At 39.5% G+C, this 17,723-nt stretch overlaps 1 protein-coding gene across 2 annotated transcripts; it reads right to left on the bottom strand.

The window, feature by feature from the left end:
• Nucleotides 1-234: 234 nt before the first annotated feature.
• On the bottom strand, nt 235-5,485 carry KRT24 (keratin 24). Of its 2 annotated transcripts, XM_014833881.2 has the most exons (8): nt 4,221-5,192; nt 3,323-3,405; nt 2,781-2,937; nt 2,356-2,517; nt 2,133-2,258; nt 1,563-1,780; nt 1,258-1,370; nt 249-804 (listed from the first exon to the last, which is right to left on the bottom strand). In XM_014833881.2, exons 1-8 carry the CDS (start codon nt 4,794-4,796, stop codon nt 701-703), a joined length of 1,539 nt encoding a protein of 512 aa, XP_014689367.1. In that variant the 5' UTR covers nt 4,797-5,192; the 3' UTR covers nt 249-700. The 2 variants fall into 2 exon arrangements, with proteins under 2 accessions (XP_070338254.1, XP_014689367.1); XM_070482153.1 differs by lacking the exon at nt 1,258-1,370 and having other exon boundaries at nt 235-804; nt 4,221-5,485.
• Nucleotides 5,486-17,723: the final 12,238 nt, after the last annotated feature.

Raw genomic sequence — 17,723 nt, forward strand, 5'->3', positions numbered from 1 at the left:
GTGGCGCTTCTGGTGAATATTGTGGCATCGAGCCTTCTCCACTAACACCCCTTATTATTTACTGTCTTCTCTGTGTTTAGCTTTCTTTTCTCTATCTAAAATGTAAGCTTCTTAAAGTAGGAGGCATATCTTACGTTTCTATCTTATGAAATACCCAGTTCAGTGATGGACATAAAAAGCTAGACATTAATTAATTATAGACTGATTATTCAAATAATCTCATCCTTTGTGTGCTGAGCTGTTGGCTGTAGTTTTAGGGACACTGAGCCATCGCTGAGTTCTAATGTGATGTTAAACATGTCCACATACGAAACGGCTATTATCTTGAGTTTCATGAAGAAGGTACCATATAAACAACGAATTAATATTGGTAACATAATGCAGCTAGGTTATAATAGATAGCTTCATGTCTAGCTAAAATATTGAATTTCTCAAAAAATTTCAGGAATAATGTAGTTAACTTGCAAAAGTAAATTTATTGAAGCATAGAAACAATTAGAGCAGAGCTGTCATTTCAACTTTTTCAAGAGCATTCTAATAAGAAAAGAAGAGGATGCAGAAAAATTGGTTAGCTGTCTATTTCTGAATGGAAACTCTTCTGTGAAGTTGTCTGGAAAGATGACTAGATTGGCGCAATTTCTTCCTTTGTGTACTTTAGATTTTTTTCTCGGAAAGACACTCTTGTTGATCTGGAAATTGCTTATTTAATTTTCACCTCAGAAACATTGCTGACTTGAGATGAGACGACTTTGCCATCCACCACCTCCTCCACGATGGTCTTAGTCACTCTAGTCTTGCTTGGGTCTGAAAATCATAGAATCACAATGTCATTCTGGAAACTATCACAGAAACACAGATCAAGAGAAATTCAAGTGCATTCATTGAGTATGTTCTCTTTGGGTAAAACGATGTAAACAATAGTATACACTTTTTATATGACAAGCAAAGCATGCTTTTACTTTTAAATTATAAAATTATCGTTGGGGCTGGCCTGGTGGCGCAGTGGTTAAGTGTATACATTCCGCTTCGGTGGCCTGGGGTTGGCTGGTTTGGATCCCGGGTGCCATGTCCATGGCACCACTTGGCAAGCCATGCTGTGGTAGGCATCCCACATATAAAGTAGAGGAAGATGGGCACGGATGTTAGCTCAGGGCCAGTCTTCCTCAGCAAAAAAAAGAATGATTGGCAGCAGATGTTAGCTCAGGGCTAATCTTCCTTAAAAAAAAGCAATTATCATGAACATTAAAAAAAGTCTACCTCGTCCTTGGCTAGACGAGCTCCCAGATCTTGAGTCACCAGATATCAAATCCCTGGATCCCGTGTTTCTCAGTCCTGAGTTTCTAAAATCACCTCCTCCAAAACCAGAAGCACTGGAGAAAAAAAGTTTTTTTCCTTTATAGTTTGCAAAAACTGGAGAAACCCTCCATGATGAAGGTAGATGTCTTTTGATCAGATTGTATCACTGGTTCTTTATAAATACAGTCAGCCCCCCAGCTCCTTTTGGTTTCATAACATAAATACCCCAATCTACGCATTTTAGCATGCTCGCGACTTTCATTTACCCTCCTTCTCCATCGAGCAGGCGGCGGTAGGTCTCGATCTCCATCTCCAGGCGGGTCTTGATGTCCAGCAGTTGTTCATATTCTGCGTTCTGGCATTCGGTCTCACCCCGGATCTGGCAGATCTGCTCCTCCAGGCTGCTGATCTTCAGCTGGATTTCTGACAGCTGAGCCATGTAGCCAGCTTCTGTGTCGGCCAGAGTTCCTTCCAGGGAGCTTTTCTAAGAGAAAAAGCAAATAAAAAAATTCATGAAGAAAATAAGTCATTGCATGATTTTGAAAAAACACAAAATTTTATAAGGTACTAGGAGAAGGACACCTTCACCAAATTATAATCTATATTATTATAGCACTGCTTCCTTAATTTTTGTTGGCATTACTTTTTTGAAACTAAATCTTTTATGGAAATAGAGTATATTATCTTTAACTGGACTATTCTGTACTTTCTCCAAACACAACACAGTCCTCCTTAATATGACTTTTATTATGTGCCAAGTGGAACATCCTGGCAAAGAAAGAAAACTGAGTTGATTAACTCCCTGTTGGAGATTTTGCAAAGCTATTTGCACCTACCATGGCCAGCTGGGACTGAAGCTCAATTTCCAGGGCTTGCAGAGTGCGTTTCAGTTCTGTTATCTCACTCCTGGCAGAACTGGTTGCCCCGGCATCAGTAGAGATCTGTGCTTGCAGCGACGCACTCTAAGTGAAAATAAAATGCAGTCACTGTAGGCTGATGAAACGAGCAGAAGTGGCTGTGTGTGGCCGCAGGCCCGGCCGCTCAGTGGTGATAATCTACCTGCTTGTTGAACTGCTCCTCAGCTTCGCGGCGGTTTTGCTCAGCCAGTTCCTCATACCTCGCCCTCATGTCATTCAGCAACTTGGTGAGGTCGGTTCCTGGGGTGGCATTCATTTCTACCGTCACGTCTCCTCCAGAGGTTCCTTGCATACTCTTCATCTCCTAGGATGAAGAAAAAGAGACCGTGGTGATAAAAACAGTACAGCGATGACTTTCTGAAATGTGCATAGCCAACAAAAAGTTGAAGGTAGGACACTGAAGGGAACCCCCCATCACCAAATTCAGATATAATTTGCTCATTATTACTTTTTTTTCCCTTGTTGTAGGAGTTGGAAAGTCATAGAATTTGTTTTATTTTAATAGAATGGACATGGGGGAAAAATATGTAGGCCAGAGTCGTTTAACCACGTGGACTGTGTTCCTACCTCCTGGTGGTTCTTCTTCAGGTAGGCCAGCTCCTCGGTGAGGCTCTCAATCTGCGTCTCCAGGTCGGAGCGAGTCATGGTCAGGTCGTCCAGGACTTTCCGCAGGCCGTTGACATCGGCCTCCACAGTCTGCCGGAGATACAGCTCGTTCTCATACCTGAAAGGGGCAGCAGTAAGACCATATAGTACATTTCATAGAGTACCATCCATTCTTACATATGCAAGAAAAAGTTTTCTCCTCTGAGCTATTCAATGAATAAAGGCTACTAAGTTGTCTCTTAGGAGTTTTCCCCCTGTAAAGAAAAATATGAACTTAACGTTAATTGTATCGATGGCCAATATTTTGTATAACAAAAATTGCGTCCTTAATTTGCCTCTTTCTTTTCTTGGTGGAATGGTGGTTTTTAAGGTTTACCCTTGGAATGTTTGTGAATTTTGGTCTTGATCTCCTAAAAGATTCTTTTTTATATTCAGAATAAGTTAAGCAAATGGATTGAATTTTATCGTTTCTACATTTGTTTTCAAGTCTTCACTTTTCTTACTTTAGTCTGAAGTCATCAGCAGCCAGCCTGGCATTGTCAATCTGCAAAATGATCCCAGCATTTTCAATAGTGGCAGTAATGATCTGGAAAAGACAGTAATAGTGAATAAATGAGGGACGCTTTTTACCTTGTGTCTGCATGCCCACTTGTGAGGGCAGATGTCCCTTGAGTTAGCTTTCACACGTGAATTGCCTTGAAAACTTGCTTAGTAATGACACCTGTATTGATAATCCTGGCATATTTGGACTACAATTTCTGCAAAAATTAACAGTTTGCACATTTACTGAAATAGGCATGGGACATTGTTTTACAGAACACAGTCCTCTGTATATTTCTGCTGCTTTGGAAGATTAGTTATTCTATGAGCTCTGTCAGAAAATAGTGTGAAACATGAATTTCACTTCCAAAAAAGTCTTTAAAAGTATATGTTCCATACAACAGTGACTAAACATTTTAGATTCCATCACATTCTCATACAATATTTGCACTGGATTTTCTAGGAAGAAAAATGTCATGAAGACTTTTTAAATCTAGCAAGATGCTAAAATATGTCAACTGCCACAATTAATCATGAAATAATTAGATTAAGCTAGCGTTGACTCATTGCCGTCACTCATATATTCACGTTAATTAGCTACCTGGCATTGTATAAATTTTACTCTTATGTAGAAATACTCAAATTTGAGATGCAAACAGAAAATTAATGGTTCATTAATATGGTTGGGGGTCACATACAGTATCGTCATAGTTAAAACACGCCAAGTTCCTTTTTACATATACAGCAGGCAAACGTGTTTTCAAATAATTTCTTGACTTAAATTCTTCGTTGCAGTACATGATCTGAATGAAAGCAAAAGAGACAGAAATAATAGAAACTCAGCAATGGATAGTGTCTCACCTGATTCCTGAGATCTTCAATTATTGGGTAGTATTTGCTGTAATCTCTTCCAGATCCAGCATCTCCAGACCCAGAGCCAAATCTGTCATACCACTCCTTGATTTTGTTCTCTAGATCAGTGTTGGCCTCCTCCAGGGCTCTGACCTTGTCTAGGTAACTGGCCAGGCGGTCATTGAGGTTCTGCATGGTTTGCTTTTCACCCCCAGAGAAAAGCCCCCCATTGCCAAAACCACCACTCATACTGCCACCATAGCTGTAGAAGCCTCTGCTAGCACCACCGAGTCCAGAACCCCCACCAAACCCAGAATCCCCACCGAACCCAGAACCCACACCAAAGCCAGCTACAGAGCCTGAAGATCCTCCAAACCCGCCCCCTACTGAGCAGCTACCAAAGCCCCCTCCAAAGCCAGACCCTTCACCCAAGCCGTAGCTGCTGGCTCCTCCTCGGAAGCCCCGGGCAGAGCCTCCCCCAAGACCACATCTGCTTCCACTGCTGAAGCTGCTGCCACCAACAGACACCCTGACAGAGCTGCTGCCTCCAGCCCTGGAGAAGGAGACGCGAGATGAGCGAGACATGATGCTCCTGCAAATGTTTAGCTTGTCCAGGCGCACAGGAGAGGTCACAGTGAAGAGTGTATTTGCAGGCTGCCTTTTTTGCTCTTATATACCCATATTTAGGGTGTTCCTTTTCCATGTCACTTCTTAATCCCTGTTACAGTTTTGCTAATCTGCAATTTGATAATTTCTTTTTCGTGAACCCACTCTACTGGCTCTTTCTCTGAAGCTGGGTCAGAGCCTCTGGGCATTTACTGTGTCAAGAAAAAAAATTAAGGTGGAGCAAAGCAAAAAATTTTTTCAGAATTATAGTTTTAATCTTTCAGAGGTTTCGATGACTGATAATTCTTCTCTGAAAGAGTAATTCTATTAAATTTGCTTCATGGTTTCCCAATTACAGGGCACATCCCCAGATTAACAAATGTAATGAAAATACTTAATATGATGAGAATGGGAATTTCCCCTCACACTTGTAGCTTTTTGTTCCTATTGTTGTCTTAATGTTGAAATTAGCTTTAGCATCGACATTAGTTTCAGATTTACTTAACTGTCCTTCTCTATGATTATTTCAATCAGCATATTTCTAAGTTTGTTGAAGTTTGTGATTTTAGGTTATTATTTTCTTTGTATTTTGAGATCAAATTAGATATTTTTACTGTTAATAAGAAAAACTTAAATAAATAATAGTCTTCCATGTACATATTATTAGATCTCAGCAACAGATTTATTTGAGCAGAGAATGTCTAAGAAAGATTGGAAAATTTTTGAGGCAGATAGTTTTAGCATCAGGTCAGAGTTCATTGTGACTGGTGAGATGCTACAGATCTGCTTTCCTTTCTGATTGAATTTGATACAATGATACCAATTTCATTGTTTATAATCAAATCTTAAGAAATTAAGAGAAGATGTTGATTTCATCTGTCTGTTTTAAAGATAACTGGAGAAGAGGCTCTGAATCTGCTTCTGATAACCAATGTGATGCTGGAGTCATTTCGCAGATACTGAGATCTGGAGTTTCCCCAGCTTATTCTAGCTCATGTTTTTCTGTTTTTGTTTAAAAGATATTTAAAAAAGAGGATCTGTGTCCACTTCCGATAACTAATGTTATGATTGGGGTCGTTTTATAGACACTGAAATCTAGAATCCTCCCCAGTTCACTTTCTGCTTCCTGTTTTTCTGTCCCTTTGTACTTTAGATTTTTCCATTCGCCTCTGCAAATAGTTTCTCTGGTTTAAAAGTGCGCCTTTTTAAAGAGACAAATGCTATATGATTCCACTTATAGGAGGTATATGGTGTAGTCAAATTCAGAGACAGAAAATAGAATAGTGGTTGCCAGGGGCTGGGGGTGGGGGGAAATGGGAGTTGTTTAATGAGTAGAGAGTTTTAGTTTTGAAGATGAGAGTTCTGGAGTTGGTTGCACAACAATGTGAGTGTGCTGAACACTACTGAACTGGACACTTAAAAATGGTTAAGATGGTAAATTTTATGTGTATTTTACCACAATTAAAAAAAAAGTGTATGTTTCAAAAAAGTACAGATGTTTCCAAAAATTTTTCTTGGCCTCCTTATCATTCTACTCAAGTAGCTGACTTTTGTTTAAAACTTTCTTTTTCAATCTTGGCAGTCTCTGCTAAGTACTTGCTTTAATCTTTATATTCAATTATTTGTTGTCCAATGTTCTGCCTTTTAACTTTTCCTTAGACTGGCTTTGACTGGTGCACATGCTTAAATAGGTGAGAGTTAACTTGACTGTGCAGCTCTTTAGGTTATGAGTTTTTCTGTCCCACGTGCATCATTTTCATGACAGTGGTGTGTTACTGTTCTTCCATTTAGGGTGCCATCTCTCCAAGGGGTACAGGGTCTTTTATAAACTTTAAATCTTTAAGCTGGGAGTGATTCTCATGACACCCTTCTAAGGAAGGTAAAAAATGCACCAGCCTTTACGGTATGTTGGTCATTGCCTCACCCCTCCCTCAAGCTGTGAAACCAGAGGAGTCCAAGCCCTAATGATTAAGTGGTATGCAAATGCTGGGATGGGAGGGAGAAAAACTGGCCTTTTCCTCCCTTTTGAAATTATGAAATAGAATCTTTCCACTTTCATAAAGGCTGGCATTTGGCTAAAAGAAAGTTTAAAGAAAGGAAAAATAGCTAAGTGAGAGAAATCTGATGAAACCTAGAAATCTCAGAGCCTAGGTGGAAAGAAAAAGACAAAATTTAGCAGTATCTTGGCCTCTGAATTTTGCCTGGTGTTTGTGGAGTTTTTCTTTGGCTGTCATCTGAGTTTTAGTTTTTCATTTTAGCAGCTTTATTTACCTTCTCTTTTGGGATATCTGGACATTTGAGTCTCAATTGAGGAAGCTTGTGATGACTGAGGTATTCTATCTCCTTTCTTATTTTTCAGTTTTCTTCCTGATATAATTTTTAATGTTGGCATCTATCTCTTCTCTGTTTTTTAAATTCAGATTCAAAATTAAGTTCTTTTGAGATGCTTCTCTGATATTCTATACTTCAGAGATGACCTCTGCAAAGGGCATTTAATGAAGAAAACAGTCATTACTGCCCCAAATTCTTTGCCTAATGAGGCAGTGTATAAGTAAATGTCGAGGTAAATCCACAGGATTTTCTTCCGTTTGTTAGTATTTCCTTAAATGCATTTTCATGCTTTCTTTCTGTGGGTGTATGTGCCTTTTCTTTTCATTAGTACATTTATCAAACCACAAGTCACGGACTCATCTTGATCCTGTGACTTTCAAACTGTCTAGCACGTTGTTGTTTAGCAGATTAAAGGATTTTAATCACGTCTATAAATACAATTCTGTTCTTAGCTGAAGTGTTCGAATTCTTTAGTAAACATTAGTCCCCATTGTTTTGAGACATCCCCAAATCTAATACTTACTGTCTTTATATAAAATAATGACTTGCCAAAGACCACAGATTTGTTCTCGGGGTTATTTTTTCATCTGCAAAATGAAAACTTAAAGAATCTGATGAGGTTCCAGTGAAACAGAATGTTCAGAAAACTGCTTCAGTGTCTGGAGTCCCGTCGTTGTTCAATATACTGTAGTTTAAAAGCAATGGACTGAGCCCCAGATGTCTGAGCTCCCGGTTCAACGCTCTGCCCTCAGTTAGACATTGTTCTGATTAGTTTGTTATTAGCAGTTTATTTTTACCTGTAAAGAATCATATAAACTACGCTTCATTATTGAATATGACTTTTGTAATAAGTGCAAAATGATTTGCGAATTAACCATCAACATTTTTGTGAGATAGATTACTGGTATTTTAAAAATTTTCAGAATAATATAGTCCTTGTTTTTAGATAGGAGGAAAACCGAATATTGAAAGCTATGGCATATAGCTTGTGATGAATCCTTACAGTGGAGAAGAGAGTGAACTCAGGTTTTCTAATCTTCTGTTCATTCTAGAGAATATTCTGTTGTGTGGTTTTCAAATAAAAGCATGAGATCAGACCAGCTAAGGGAACTGACTGGGCATAGAGCATTTGCTGAGTGTTGGCAGAACTTTTTGTGGCAGACAACACAGAAAAAGGAAAAGCTCCAATGTGATGTGTGCACAGACTCTGTGATACCGAACATCTTGTACATAGACAATAAATCTTCCTGGAATGAATAAAAAACAACACAGCTTAACTTGCTTCATGCATAACTTGGGTCACTGAGCTCTTTTGTCCTTTACCATGTGTTCTGTCTTCTAAACATTTATTCTCCACCTTTTGGGTTTGTGATTTTCAGTGTGTGTGTGTGCGTGTGTGTGTGTGTGTTGGGGGTGGGGGTTGTCAGTGACAAGAGGTGTTGTTTGGGTAGAGGGCAGAAAAGGTCGTGTCAGAATCATCTGGGTACCTCCCCTGTAAAGAAGCATTGTTGTAGGTCAGTGTCCTGGTGGTGGCCACTGTGAGCCCCACCAGGCTCAACTACTTGGAAGCAAAAAAAGGATTTTGCAATAATAAGTGTCCTAAGAGGTCACTCCCAGTGGATCTGGCACCATCCAAAAATCGATTTCAGCCCTGTGCTCTTGTCAGACACCAAAGAACTTACAAACTACCTATAAGAGGAGAGCAGAAATCTACCAATTCTGCGACAGTTTCTCTTCCTTCGCTCCTTCCTCTCCTTTCCTATCTTCCTTCCCCAACACCCTTGTCCATTCTTTCTCTTAGTTATTTCAGTTAGGTGTATCTGTTTGAAGTCTTCCTCATCTCCACCAGCATCCATTCGGTCACACCATTTTGCCAAATTTTATTCTGGGAGAAAATTACTTCACTTTATACTTGTGTTTAAATGCTCTAGAATCTCTTTAAATTGCTCAATTTTCTAATTTTCCTGAAGATTATTTGTCCAGTTTATGGAGAGTTAAGAGAATGGGCAAGTGGCTTTGTAGGGGTTGATATGCTTCTGTCCTCCAGGGTCTCGAGTCAATACAGATTGGCACAGAGTTTGTTGATTATTTTTTCTTGAAAGGTCCTTTGGACCTTTCTTCATACCAGACAGACAGTAGCCTCCTGTTCAGAGAACCACAGACATCTATAAGCCAGATTGCAATATGGGCAGCAAGACCCAGCCTCCCGTGTCTCTTGCCATTGCTAAGTCAATCCACTGGGCATTCTCCCCTCTGTCTCTCTGAGCTTGACCCCCAACCTCCTTCGGTCTTCCCATCTGAGAGAGGCTGCACACCTTCGGGCTGGGAATCCCCGCCCTGTTCATGTCCTCTGTCCTCTTTCCACCAGGACTGTAACACAACTTTATAAAAATTGTTCTCAAATTCTAATACTTTCGATGTGTCTAGATGAGGCCACAGTTTCCTGATCTGTAAAATTATTATGTTGGACTATATAATTTTCATGTTCCCTTTGAGCTCTAATATTTAGCATTTTGATTATTAAGTGCATTACTTCTTAGTCAGATTTGCGAAGCATTTTACATTATAATTAGGAGGGATTTTCTTTGCTAGTACATAAGCTGCAAAAGTTCAGGGCGTGTACTTGAGAACTGGGTACAAAGTCCTGCTTATTTTGTGGAAATCACGCTAAAGGAGAGGTTAGAAGTTAAAGGTCCTCCTTAACTGGCTTATGTGTGTCCCTGGCGAGGGAAGGCCTGATAAAGGTAGCTGACTGAGGAAGAGTGTGCTTGCCTGGGAAGTCTTCCAAGGCAACGTTTCTCATCCGTGTCACAACTGACCAAGTGTTCGCAAATGCCCATTTCTTACTCTCTGCTTTGTCTTGACCAAACGCTAGTCAGACTTTTCTCTTTTCTGCAGGCCCCTAACCCTGCTTGCCCTCAAGCTCATGTAAGCACAAAAGAAAGTGGAACATGTCCCCTTATCAGCTTCTCCTGGGAATCACTGAGCACAGCGAGACGCTTTCCCTGTGAGATTCCATCGGTCACTTCTCCTTGTTTGCCCACCTCCCCCTCCAAAGGCTCTGCTTAGCTCTGCCTCCTCTTTTACTCCATTAAAAAGAGCCCTTTTTTGGGTATGATTGTGAGATGCTTGTGGATTTCTGAGATCAGAGGGATCTCCCTTTTACAATAGTCTTTCTAGTGAAAGTCTTCTCTTATCTAAGTCGGGATGTTTGTTTCTATTTGACATAATTATAATTAAATAATAAAAAGACAACCAGACAACCATAACCTATAAATTAAGATAAATTCTCCTAAACAACTCTTGGATGAAAGGAAATCAAAATCGATATTATATTACAAACCATCCAGAAAGTAATGAAAAGAAGAAAACCTTATACTTGGACTTTTGAGTTGTAGCTAAGAAAATTTATAGCCTCAAATGGCTGCATTATTAAAGAAGAGAGACTAACAATGAAGAAAGTACACAAAAAATTTTAGAAAGAACAACAAAATAAAATAAAGTTGATGAAAAATAATAAAGATAAGAGTTAAAATTATTGAGATAGAAAATAACAAATACATAAATATACTCAAAAACTGGTTCTTTAAAGAGACCATTAAAATAGGCAACTTCTTTATGAGCCTGGTTAAGGAAAAGAGAGAGGGATTCAAATCTACAAGATCAGAAATGGGAAAGGAGACATAACTGTTCGTGCAGAAAAGATTAAAATAATTATAAGAGAATACCATGTACAAGTCAATGGCAGCACACTTGGAGACCTTGCTAGCACTTAGTCAAATTATTATTACCCCATGAGTGACCTTAGTGCTCATAGACCAGTCCTGTGAGGGCTCATTCAGGGACAGGGACTGGAGCAGGCTCAGGTTGACAGTCTATTAGCACTGGCCCTCGGGCATGCTGGGAGGGAAGGGTCTTACCTCAGAAGGACACGGCTGTCGGGAAACCCTGCCAGAGCTGTGGCCTCCAATGAGAAGGGCTCACAGGACAAGACAAGTCTGAGTAGAGGGGTCATAGATCTCGGCCAGGCTTGGAGGGTTTGGCTGTAGGGTTAGGGCTTGGGGGGTCACTGGATTTGGTTACCAGAGTGTAGAGGGAACCTGTGGAAATGCCACCTATGAAGCCAGATCTTTCCAGGAAAGGAGAAAAGAACAAGATTCAGCTCTGAGGTGGGGGCTGACGAGATGGAGTGAGGAGCAGGTCTCAGCAAGCAATTGTTCTTCTCTTCTGATGCCCATGCTGTGGAGGGAGACAGAGAAACTTGGTTGGAGGGTGCCAGGTCAGCTTTGTGTCCTTCCCACAGTGGCGTTCAACAGCAAGTCCAGGGCCTACCATTGCCCTTCTGGGTGTAGAGTGGACACAAGTGTTTCTAAAAAGGGCTAATGGATGATGTTTATGCACTAACCTGTGACCTATTCATTGTAGGTGACTAGATGTTTCTAGAAGTACTTTGACGAGATTAGTCCTGGAGCCAAGGACCCAAACCACCTCCTATTCTCTTCTTTCCATGTATACAGATTTTACCACCCGTCAAGGCCTGCCTCTTCTGGAACACTTTTCTTGCCCCTCCCCTCAGCAACTCCTAATCTACCAGCTTCCCCTCCTTCTCAAATACTCCTTCTTTCTCTTTGTTCTTATAGTTTCTACCATACTTACCTCTTGGCTATTCTTTTATTTTCCCCTAAAACTTAAAAAAGGAGCATTTTCTTTATAAAAACATGTAAACATGCAGATATTTTTTCTTTAAAGATTTTAAAATTTTACAAGTAGTCTATGTTTATTTAAAAAAATTAGAAAATGCGTATAAACATGTAGCAGAAGATAAACATCATCCATATTTCCGCTACCCATAAATAGCCACTGTTAACATTTTGATGTTTGATGTTGGTCCAGATTTTTAATAAGAACGAATGTAATTTTCATATAATTATGTTCTTACAAAAGTAGATGATACTGTATTTATTGTCTTGAAACTCTGCTTTTCATTTGTCCATAGATGACTGACATCTTTTTGGGTCAATATATGAACTCGAACATTCTCAATGGCTGCATGACATTCCTCTGACTGACTATCGAAGGGTGTTTTGTAACAGTCTGTTGATTCTTCACTGTTGGATATTTTATTATGTCTAATTTTTCACTATGATAAAACACTGCTGGGAGGAAGGACATATAGTAAATAACTGATTACTTAAGGATAAATACCTAGAACTAGAACTGCTGGTCCTAAGGGTATACTCTTTTCTTAAAGGCTTTTTGTTCTTGTTGCTGCATCATTTTCTTGAAGGTTTTGCCAATTTACACTCCATCCAGCAATGTGTTAGGTTTTTCCCTATGCCCTTGAGAAAACAGGTATTATCATGAAGCAAACTGGACCTGTTTTTATGCCTTTCTTTGATTACTAGAGATGCCGGGCATTGGGCACTTTTTGATGTTGGCCATTCATGTTTTATGAATTGCTTATGTGTATCATGTATCCATTTCTTATTGATATGGTTATCTCTTACTTGTAGATCTGTCCATGAGTTTATATATTGGGGACATCAGCCCTTGGACAGCCATATATGACAAGTACAGTGTAACCCCTTGTACCATGCAGCATTGACGATCATTTAGATATAAAGTCATTGGCTCTTGGCTCCCATTCCGCATCCAGTCCCTGAGAGGGTGAGCTGAAGTTCATATCTTCTGGGGTGAGGAGGGCATATATGACAGGTGGACAAGCAGGGTTGGGGGGCAGTGGTTAGGGAAGGGGAGTTGGGGGATGGGGAAACAGGCTGCAGATTGCTGGAAGGGCTGCTTTCTGGGAAGGCAGCTGGTCCCAGAATCCTCTCTTCATTTTAGACCGGCAAGACAGCTGCCAGCAGGTGGCGCCAAACGGCAGGCAGGGTGGAGATTTAAATTGTGCAGCCCAAGTCTGGAGTCGGCTGGCTGGCTGGCTGCACAGATTCCCCTTGGTGTTGGGATGGATTTCTACCATATTTGAACAAAGTTTAAAATATTTTCTTTTAATTTTGTTTTGCTTCTTACGGCATGGCATTTTCTTGATACAGATCTATCTTTCCCTTCATGCTTTCTGCTTTTGGTTTTTTGATTTAAAAAGCCTCCATCATCCCCCAAATATATAAATATTCTTTCATTTTAGGAAAATTTTAAGTCTTCGAAGGTTTGCTTTCTTATATTTCTGTAATCTCTATGGGATTAATTTTGGCGTGTGATATGAGGTAAATATTTACCCTCCCCCCCCACCGCAACGCCTGCCCTTTGGTTAACTCATTATTCCAGTAGCCTCTACTGAATAATCTACTTTTCCACAACTGATTTGAAAATGCCGTTCTTATATACAGGTGGGCCTTTTTCTAGGGTGTTGATTTCTGTGTCAGTGACACATTGTTTTAACTGTTGTAACTTTATACTATTTTCTTAAATCTCGTTCCCTGGAAACAGACTCTGAGATGGAGAAATGCGTGCAGAGGTTTATCAAGGAGTTTCTCTTGGGAGATATACCTGTAAGGAAGTGAGGAAGGCAGGCAGGACAGGGCCGAGGGAGAGGCCAGCTGCAGTGGTGTTTTAACTGAGGCTTCAGCGAATCTTTCAGGGAGCTCTGGAGCTGGGCTGGCCCTTCAGAGTTGTCCAACTGGAGGCAAAGGAGGTGAGTTGTTGTATGCTTCCCATCAGCCAGTTACTGGCCCATGGACATTCTCCTGGAAGGAGATAATCTTGAGCAAGGCAGCTTCCTGCTGCTGATGGCAATGAGGGGCATGGCTGTGAGCTGTCAGCAGCCCATACTCCCAGCAGCTAGGGGCTGGATGCGTAGCCCGGGGGAGTATCCACTATACCAATGTTTTGATATCTGGAAGTTCAAGTCATTCCTCATAATTCCTCTTTTTAAAAACGCTTGACTTCCTTATTTTCATTTGTATTAGTGTTGTCTTCAGGTAGAGAGGAGGTTCCTAAAGAATGGGTGTCATTTTAACTAGCAAGTATGCATTTTTGACATCATGAGAAAGCTGGAAAACTGCAGCCGCATCAGATATTTCATAATCACTTTTTTGGGGCATGGTTTTGGACTAATATAAAACAGTAAATTTCAAGAGTTACTGTGGAACTGCAATGAGATACCACTTAATATCTACTAGGATTGCCATAAAAATAATAATAAAAAGACATTAACAAGTGTTGGCGAGGATGTGGAGAAATTGGAGCCCTCATACACTGCTGATAGGAATGTAAAATGGTGCAGCTGCTGTGCAAAACAGTCTGGCAGTTTCTCCAAAGGTTAAGCATAGAGTTAATATGTGACCCTGCAATTCCACTCCTAGGTATACACCCAAGAGAAATGAAAACATATGTCTACACAAAAACTTGTACATGAATGTTCATAGCAACATTATTCATAGTAGCAAAAAAGTGTATATAAGCCAGAGGTTCATCACTTGATGAATGTACAAATAAAATATGGTATATTGATACAACAGAATATTATTCAGCAACAAAAAGGAATCAAGTACTGACACATGCTACAATGTGGATGAATGTTGGAAACCTTATGCTAAGTGAAAGAAGCCAGACGTGGAAGACTATATATATCCCATGATTTCATTTTTATGAAAAGTTCAGAAGAGGAAAATTCGTAGGACAGAAAGTAGATTAGTGGTTGCCTAATCTGGCTACACTAGATTGTAAGCTCTGAGGACATTTTTTGGGGTCTGTTTTGTTTCCTGCTGAGTCCTCAGTACCAAGAACAGTAACTCTGCTGAAAGGATGTGGACAGTCATCTTTCATCTTTTATGTTTGTGACCAAAATTTGCTTGATATAATTTGCAGTTGCACAGATGTTGAAGGCAGGTGTGTATTCAAAGGTGATTGGGAGGCGATAGGTAATGTAGAAATAAAAATAATTGAATTGATTATTCAATTAGTGTTTATAAACTTAAAAATGAAAACGTTTTGTAATTATGAAGCAAAGAGGATGGCTCCTTTCTTCAAAAAAGTTCAGATCCATCAAAGTTCTCAAATGTACTGAGTTTGTTGATACAAACGAAAGAACCAGAAGTATTGAGAAGCTACAACCTATTACAGATGTACGTGAAATCTGGAATCTGTATTTACAGGATGGAAATGTTCCACATTTGTGCATGACATGCATTCAAAGGATGTTGCCCATTTTGGATATATACACTTTCAAAACTAGCAATTATAGAATAAAAATTGGGGTTTTCCGTTTCTAAGTTTACATTAAAATTTCTAAGAAATTTGTTTTTTACTATCCCTTAATCTTACTTTTGTATGTGTTTGTGAAAAATCATTTAAAATTATAAAACGATAAAAATGAATCCATTAGATCAAGTTGACAAATGGTAATGACTATATATTTTTTTTTTTAATGATATACTGGATGCTGATAGGCAGTCTTTGCTCCTGGGCTCCCATTGGGCTGGTAAAGACTTTGGTCTGCATCCCAGTCTGCCAGCTCCCTCTGCCTAGTCCTGCTTTTCCCCCTTTTTTTTCACCAATGTGGCTCCCCAAGACAGCTTTTGACCTTCAAACTCTGTCTCAGTACCTGAAGAATCAACCTGCAACAAAGCTCAAAGAAGTGAAATGATTTTCCCAAGGCCCCATAGCTGGAACTGAGACTCTAATGTAGGTCTCTACATTACATACGTAGCGCCATTTCCAGAACCCAGCTTGGATTTGCTGTCAGAGGTCCTTCTAAAGAGTTCTGACTCGATTAGTTACTTCATTTAAGCTAGAAACTTAGATTTTTTGAGCCATAGTTTTCTCGCTTGTAAAATTAGGGATAGTAATTCCTGCCCTACCCAGTGCACAGGATTATAATGTCATATGTGAGAATGTACGAGTGCCTTGTAAATTATAGTTCGACATTCAAACATTAGGCTTGATCTTTTTAACATTTTTGCATTTGTATTGTATTGTTTAGTCCATAAGCCCACCTGGTACTAAACTGGGAACTCAGCCTCATTTCATCTTATTCAAGTGTTTTATAGTCTTCACCATTTTTCTATGTACATCTGATGTCCTTGGCATCTTTTCTAGGGGATTTTATTTTTGAGATTTTTATATACAGTTATTTACAAAAACTTATGTAGACCCTATCTATGGATTCTTTTGGGTTTAAGTTTAAGACTGTAATTAGCTGCTCTCACAGACCTTAGCTATTAGGGATTGTAGTTCAATGTCACGGGTGTGAGGAGTGTGTTCAGTTTCATGATCTCGCCTCTGGCTTGGTCAGCTGCCTCAGTGAACTGAGCGGCCATGACTCGCTCTGGTCTCTAGCATCATGGTGGAACAGAGCTCTGAAATATACTCCCGTTTATTTATATATATATATATATAATATATATATATGTATATATATATATATATATTTGTGTGTGTGTGTGTGTGTGTGGAATGGAAGGTTAGCCCTGAGCTAACATCTGTCACCAATCCTCCTCTTTTTGCTGAGGAAGACTGGCCCTGAGCTAACATCTGTGCCCATCTTCCTCTGCTTTATATGTAGGATGCCTGCCACAGCATGGCTTGATAAGCGGTGTATAGATCCGCACCTGGGATCTGAACTGACGAATTCCTGGCTGCCAATTCAGAATGTGGGAACTTAACTGCTGCGCCACCGGTCTGGCCCCACTAATATATATTTTTTGACAAGCCATTGCATTAATTGAAGCATTCTTTATCTTCCTTACAGTTTATACTTTTATGTTTATCAACATTTGAATGTTGAGACAGGTCTGCAGCTGGGGCAGCATTCCCTCAAGTAATGACGATACTGCTGGAATATTCCTTCATCTCATTGCCTAATTAAAAGGAACAGGAAAATAATTAAAACAGAAACAACTAGACTTCCATCTTCTCTAATTCTTTTTGTTAAAATGAACCCTGAAGAAAATGATTATTTTTGAGCTGAGGTAGAAAGGCATTGAGGCATGATTCTTTTCTTTGGTAAGTCACTTTCATCAATTTGGTTTTCGTTTTCGGCAGTTGTCAAAGTTTTCAAGATACCAGCTGTGCAGTTGACCTCCATTTTGTGTTGCAGATAAATCCCGTTTTGCTACCAGTACTTTTGAAAAGTGGTTAAAATTAGTGCAAATAAGAATATTTGCAAAATATTTTCTATTAAATTACACGTATTTTTTCTGCTATTTAGTCCAAAGTCTTTAGGCAAATTTTGAATAAATCTATTTAGGTTAATTCTCTACCACTTAGAAAGGAATGAAGAATTTAAAATAATTTAGACGGATTTGTTTCTTTTAAAATTAAAAATTTAAGACTCAGAGTGATAATTTCTTTAAGATCTCAATAGCCAAGACTTGGAAGCAACCTAAGTGCCCATCAACAGATGAATGGATAAAAAAGATCTGGTATATACATATATATATAGTGGAATATTGCTCAATCATAAAGAAAGATGAAATCTTGTCATTTGCTAAGCAAAATACATCAGACAGAGAAAGACAATTACTGTATGATTTCACTCGTATGTGGAAGATAAACAAACAAACATACAGATACGGAGAACAGATTGGTGGTTACCAGAGGAGGAGAGGGGTTGGG

Source organism: Equus asinus, chromosome 13 (genome assembly GCF_041296235.1).
Source record: "Equus asinus isolate D_3611 breed Donkey chromosome 13, EquAss-T2T_v2, whole genome shotgun sequence".
Lineage (NCBI taxonomy): Eukaryota > Metazoa > Chordata > Mammalia > Perissodactyla > Equidae > Equus > Equus asinus.

Coding starts and splice junctions, on each gene's coding strand:
- KRT24 (XM_014833881.2), bottom strand. CDS start 4,796: ATGTCTCGCTCATCTCGCGTCTCCTTCTCCAGGGCTGGAGGCAGCAGC. Junction 2,938..3,322: donor GCTGATGACTTCAGACTAAA/GTAAGAAAAGTG, acceptor TGCCCCTTTCAG/GTATGAGAACGAGCTGTATC. Junction 2,518..2,780: donor TGAAGAAGAACCACCAGGAG/GTAGGAACACAG, acceptor TCTTCATCCTAG/GAGATGAAGAGTATGCAAGG.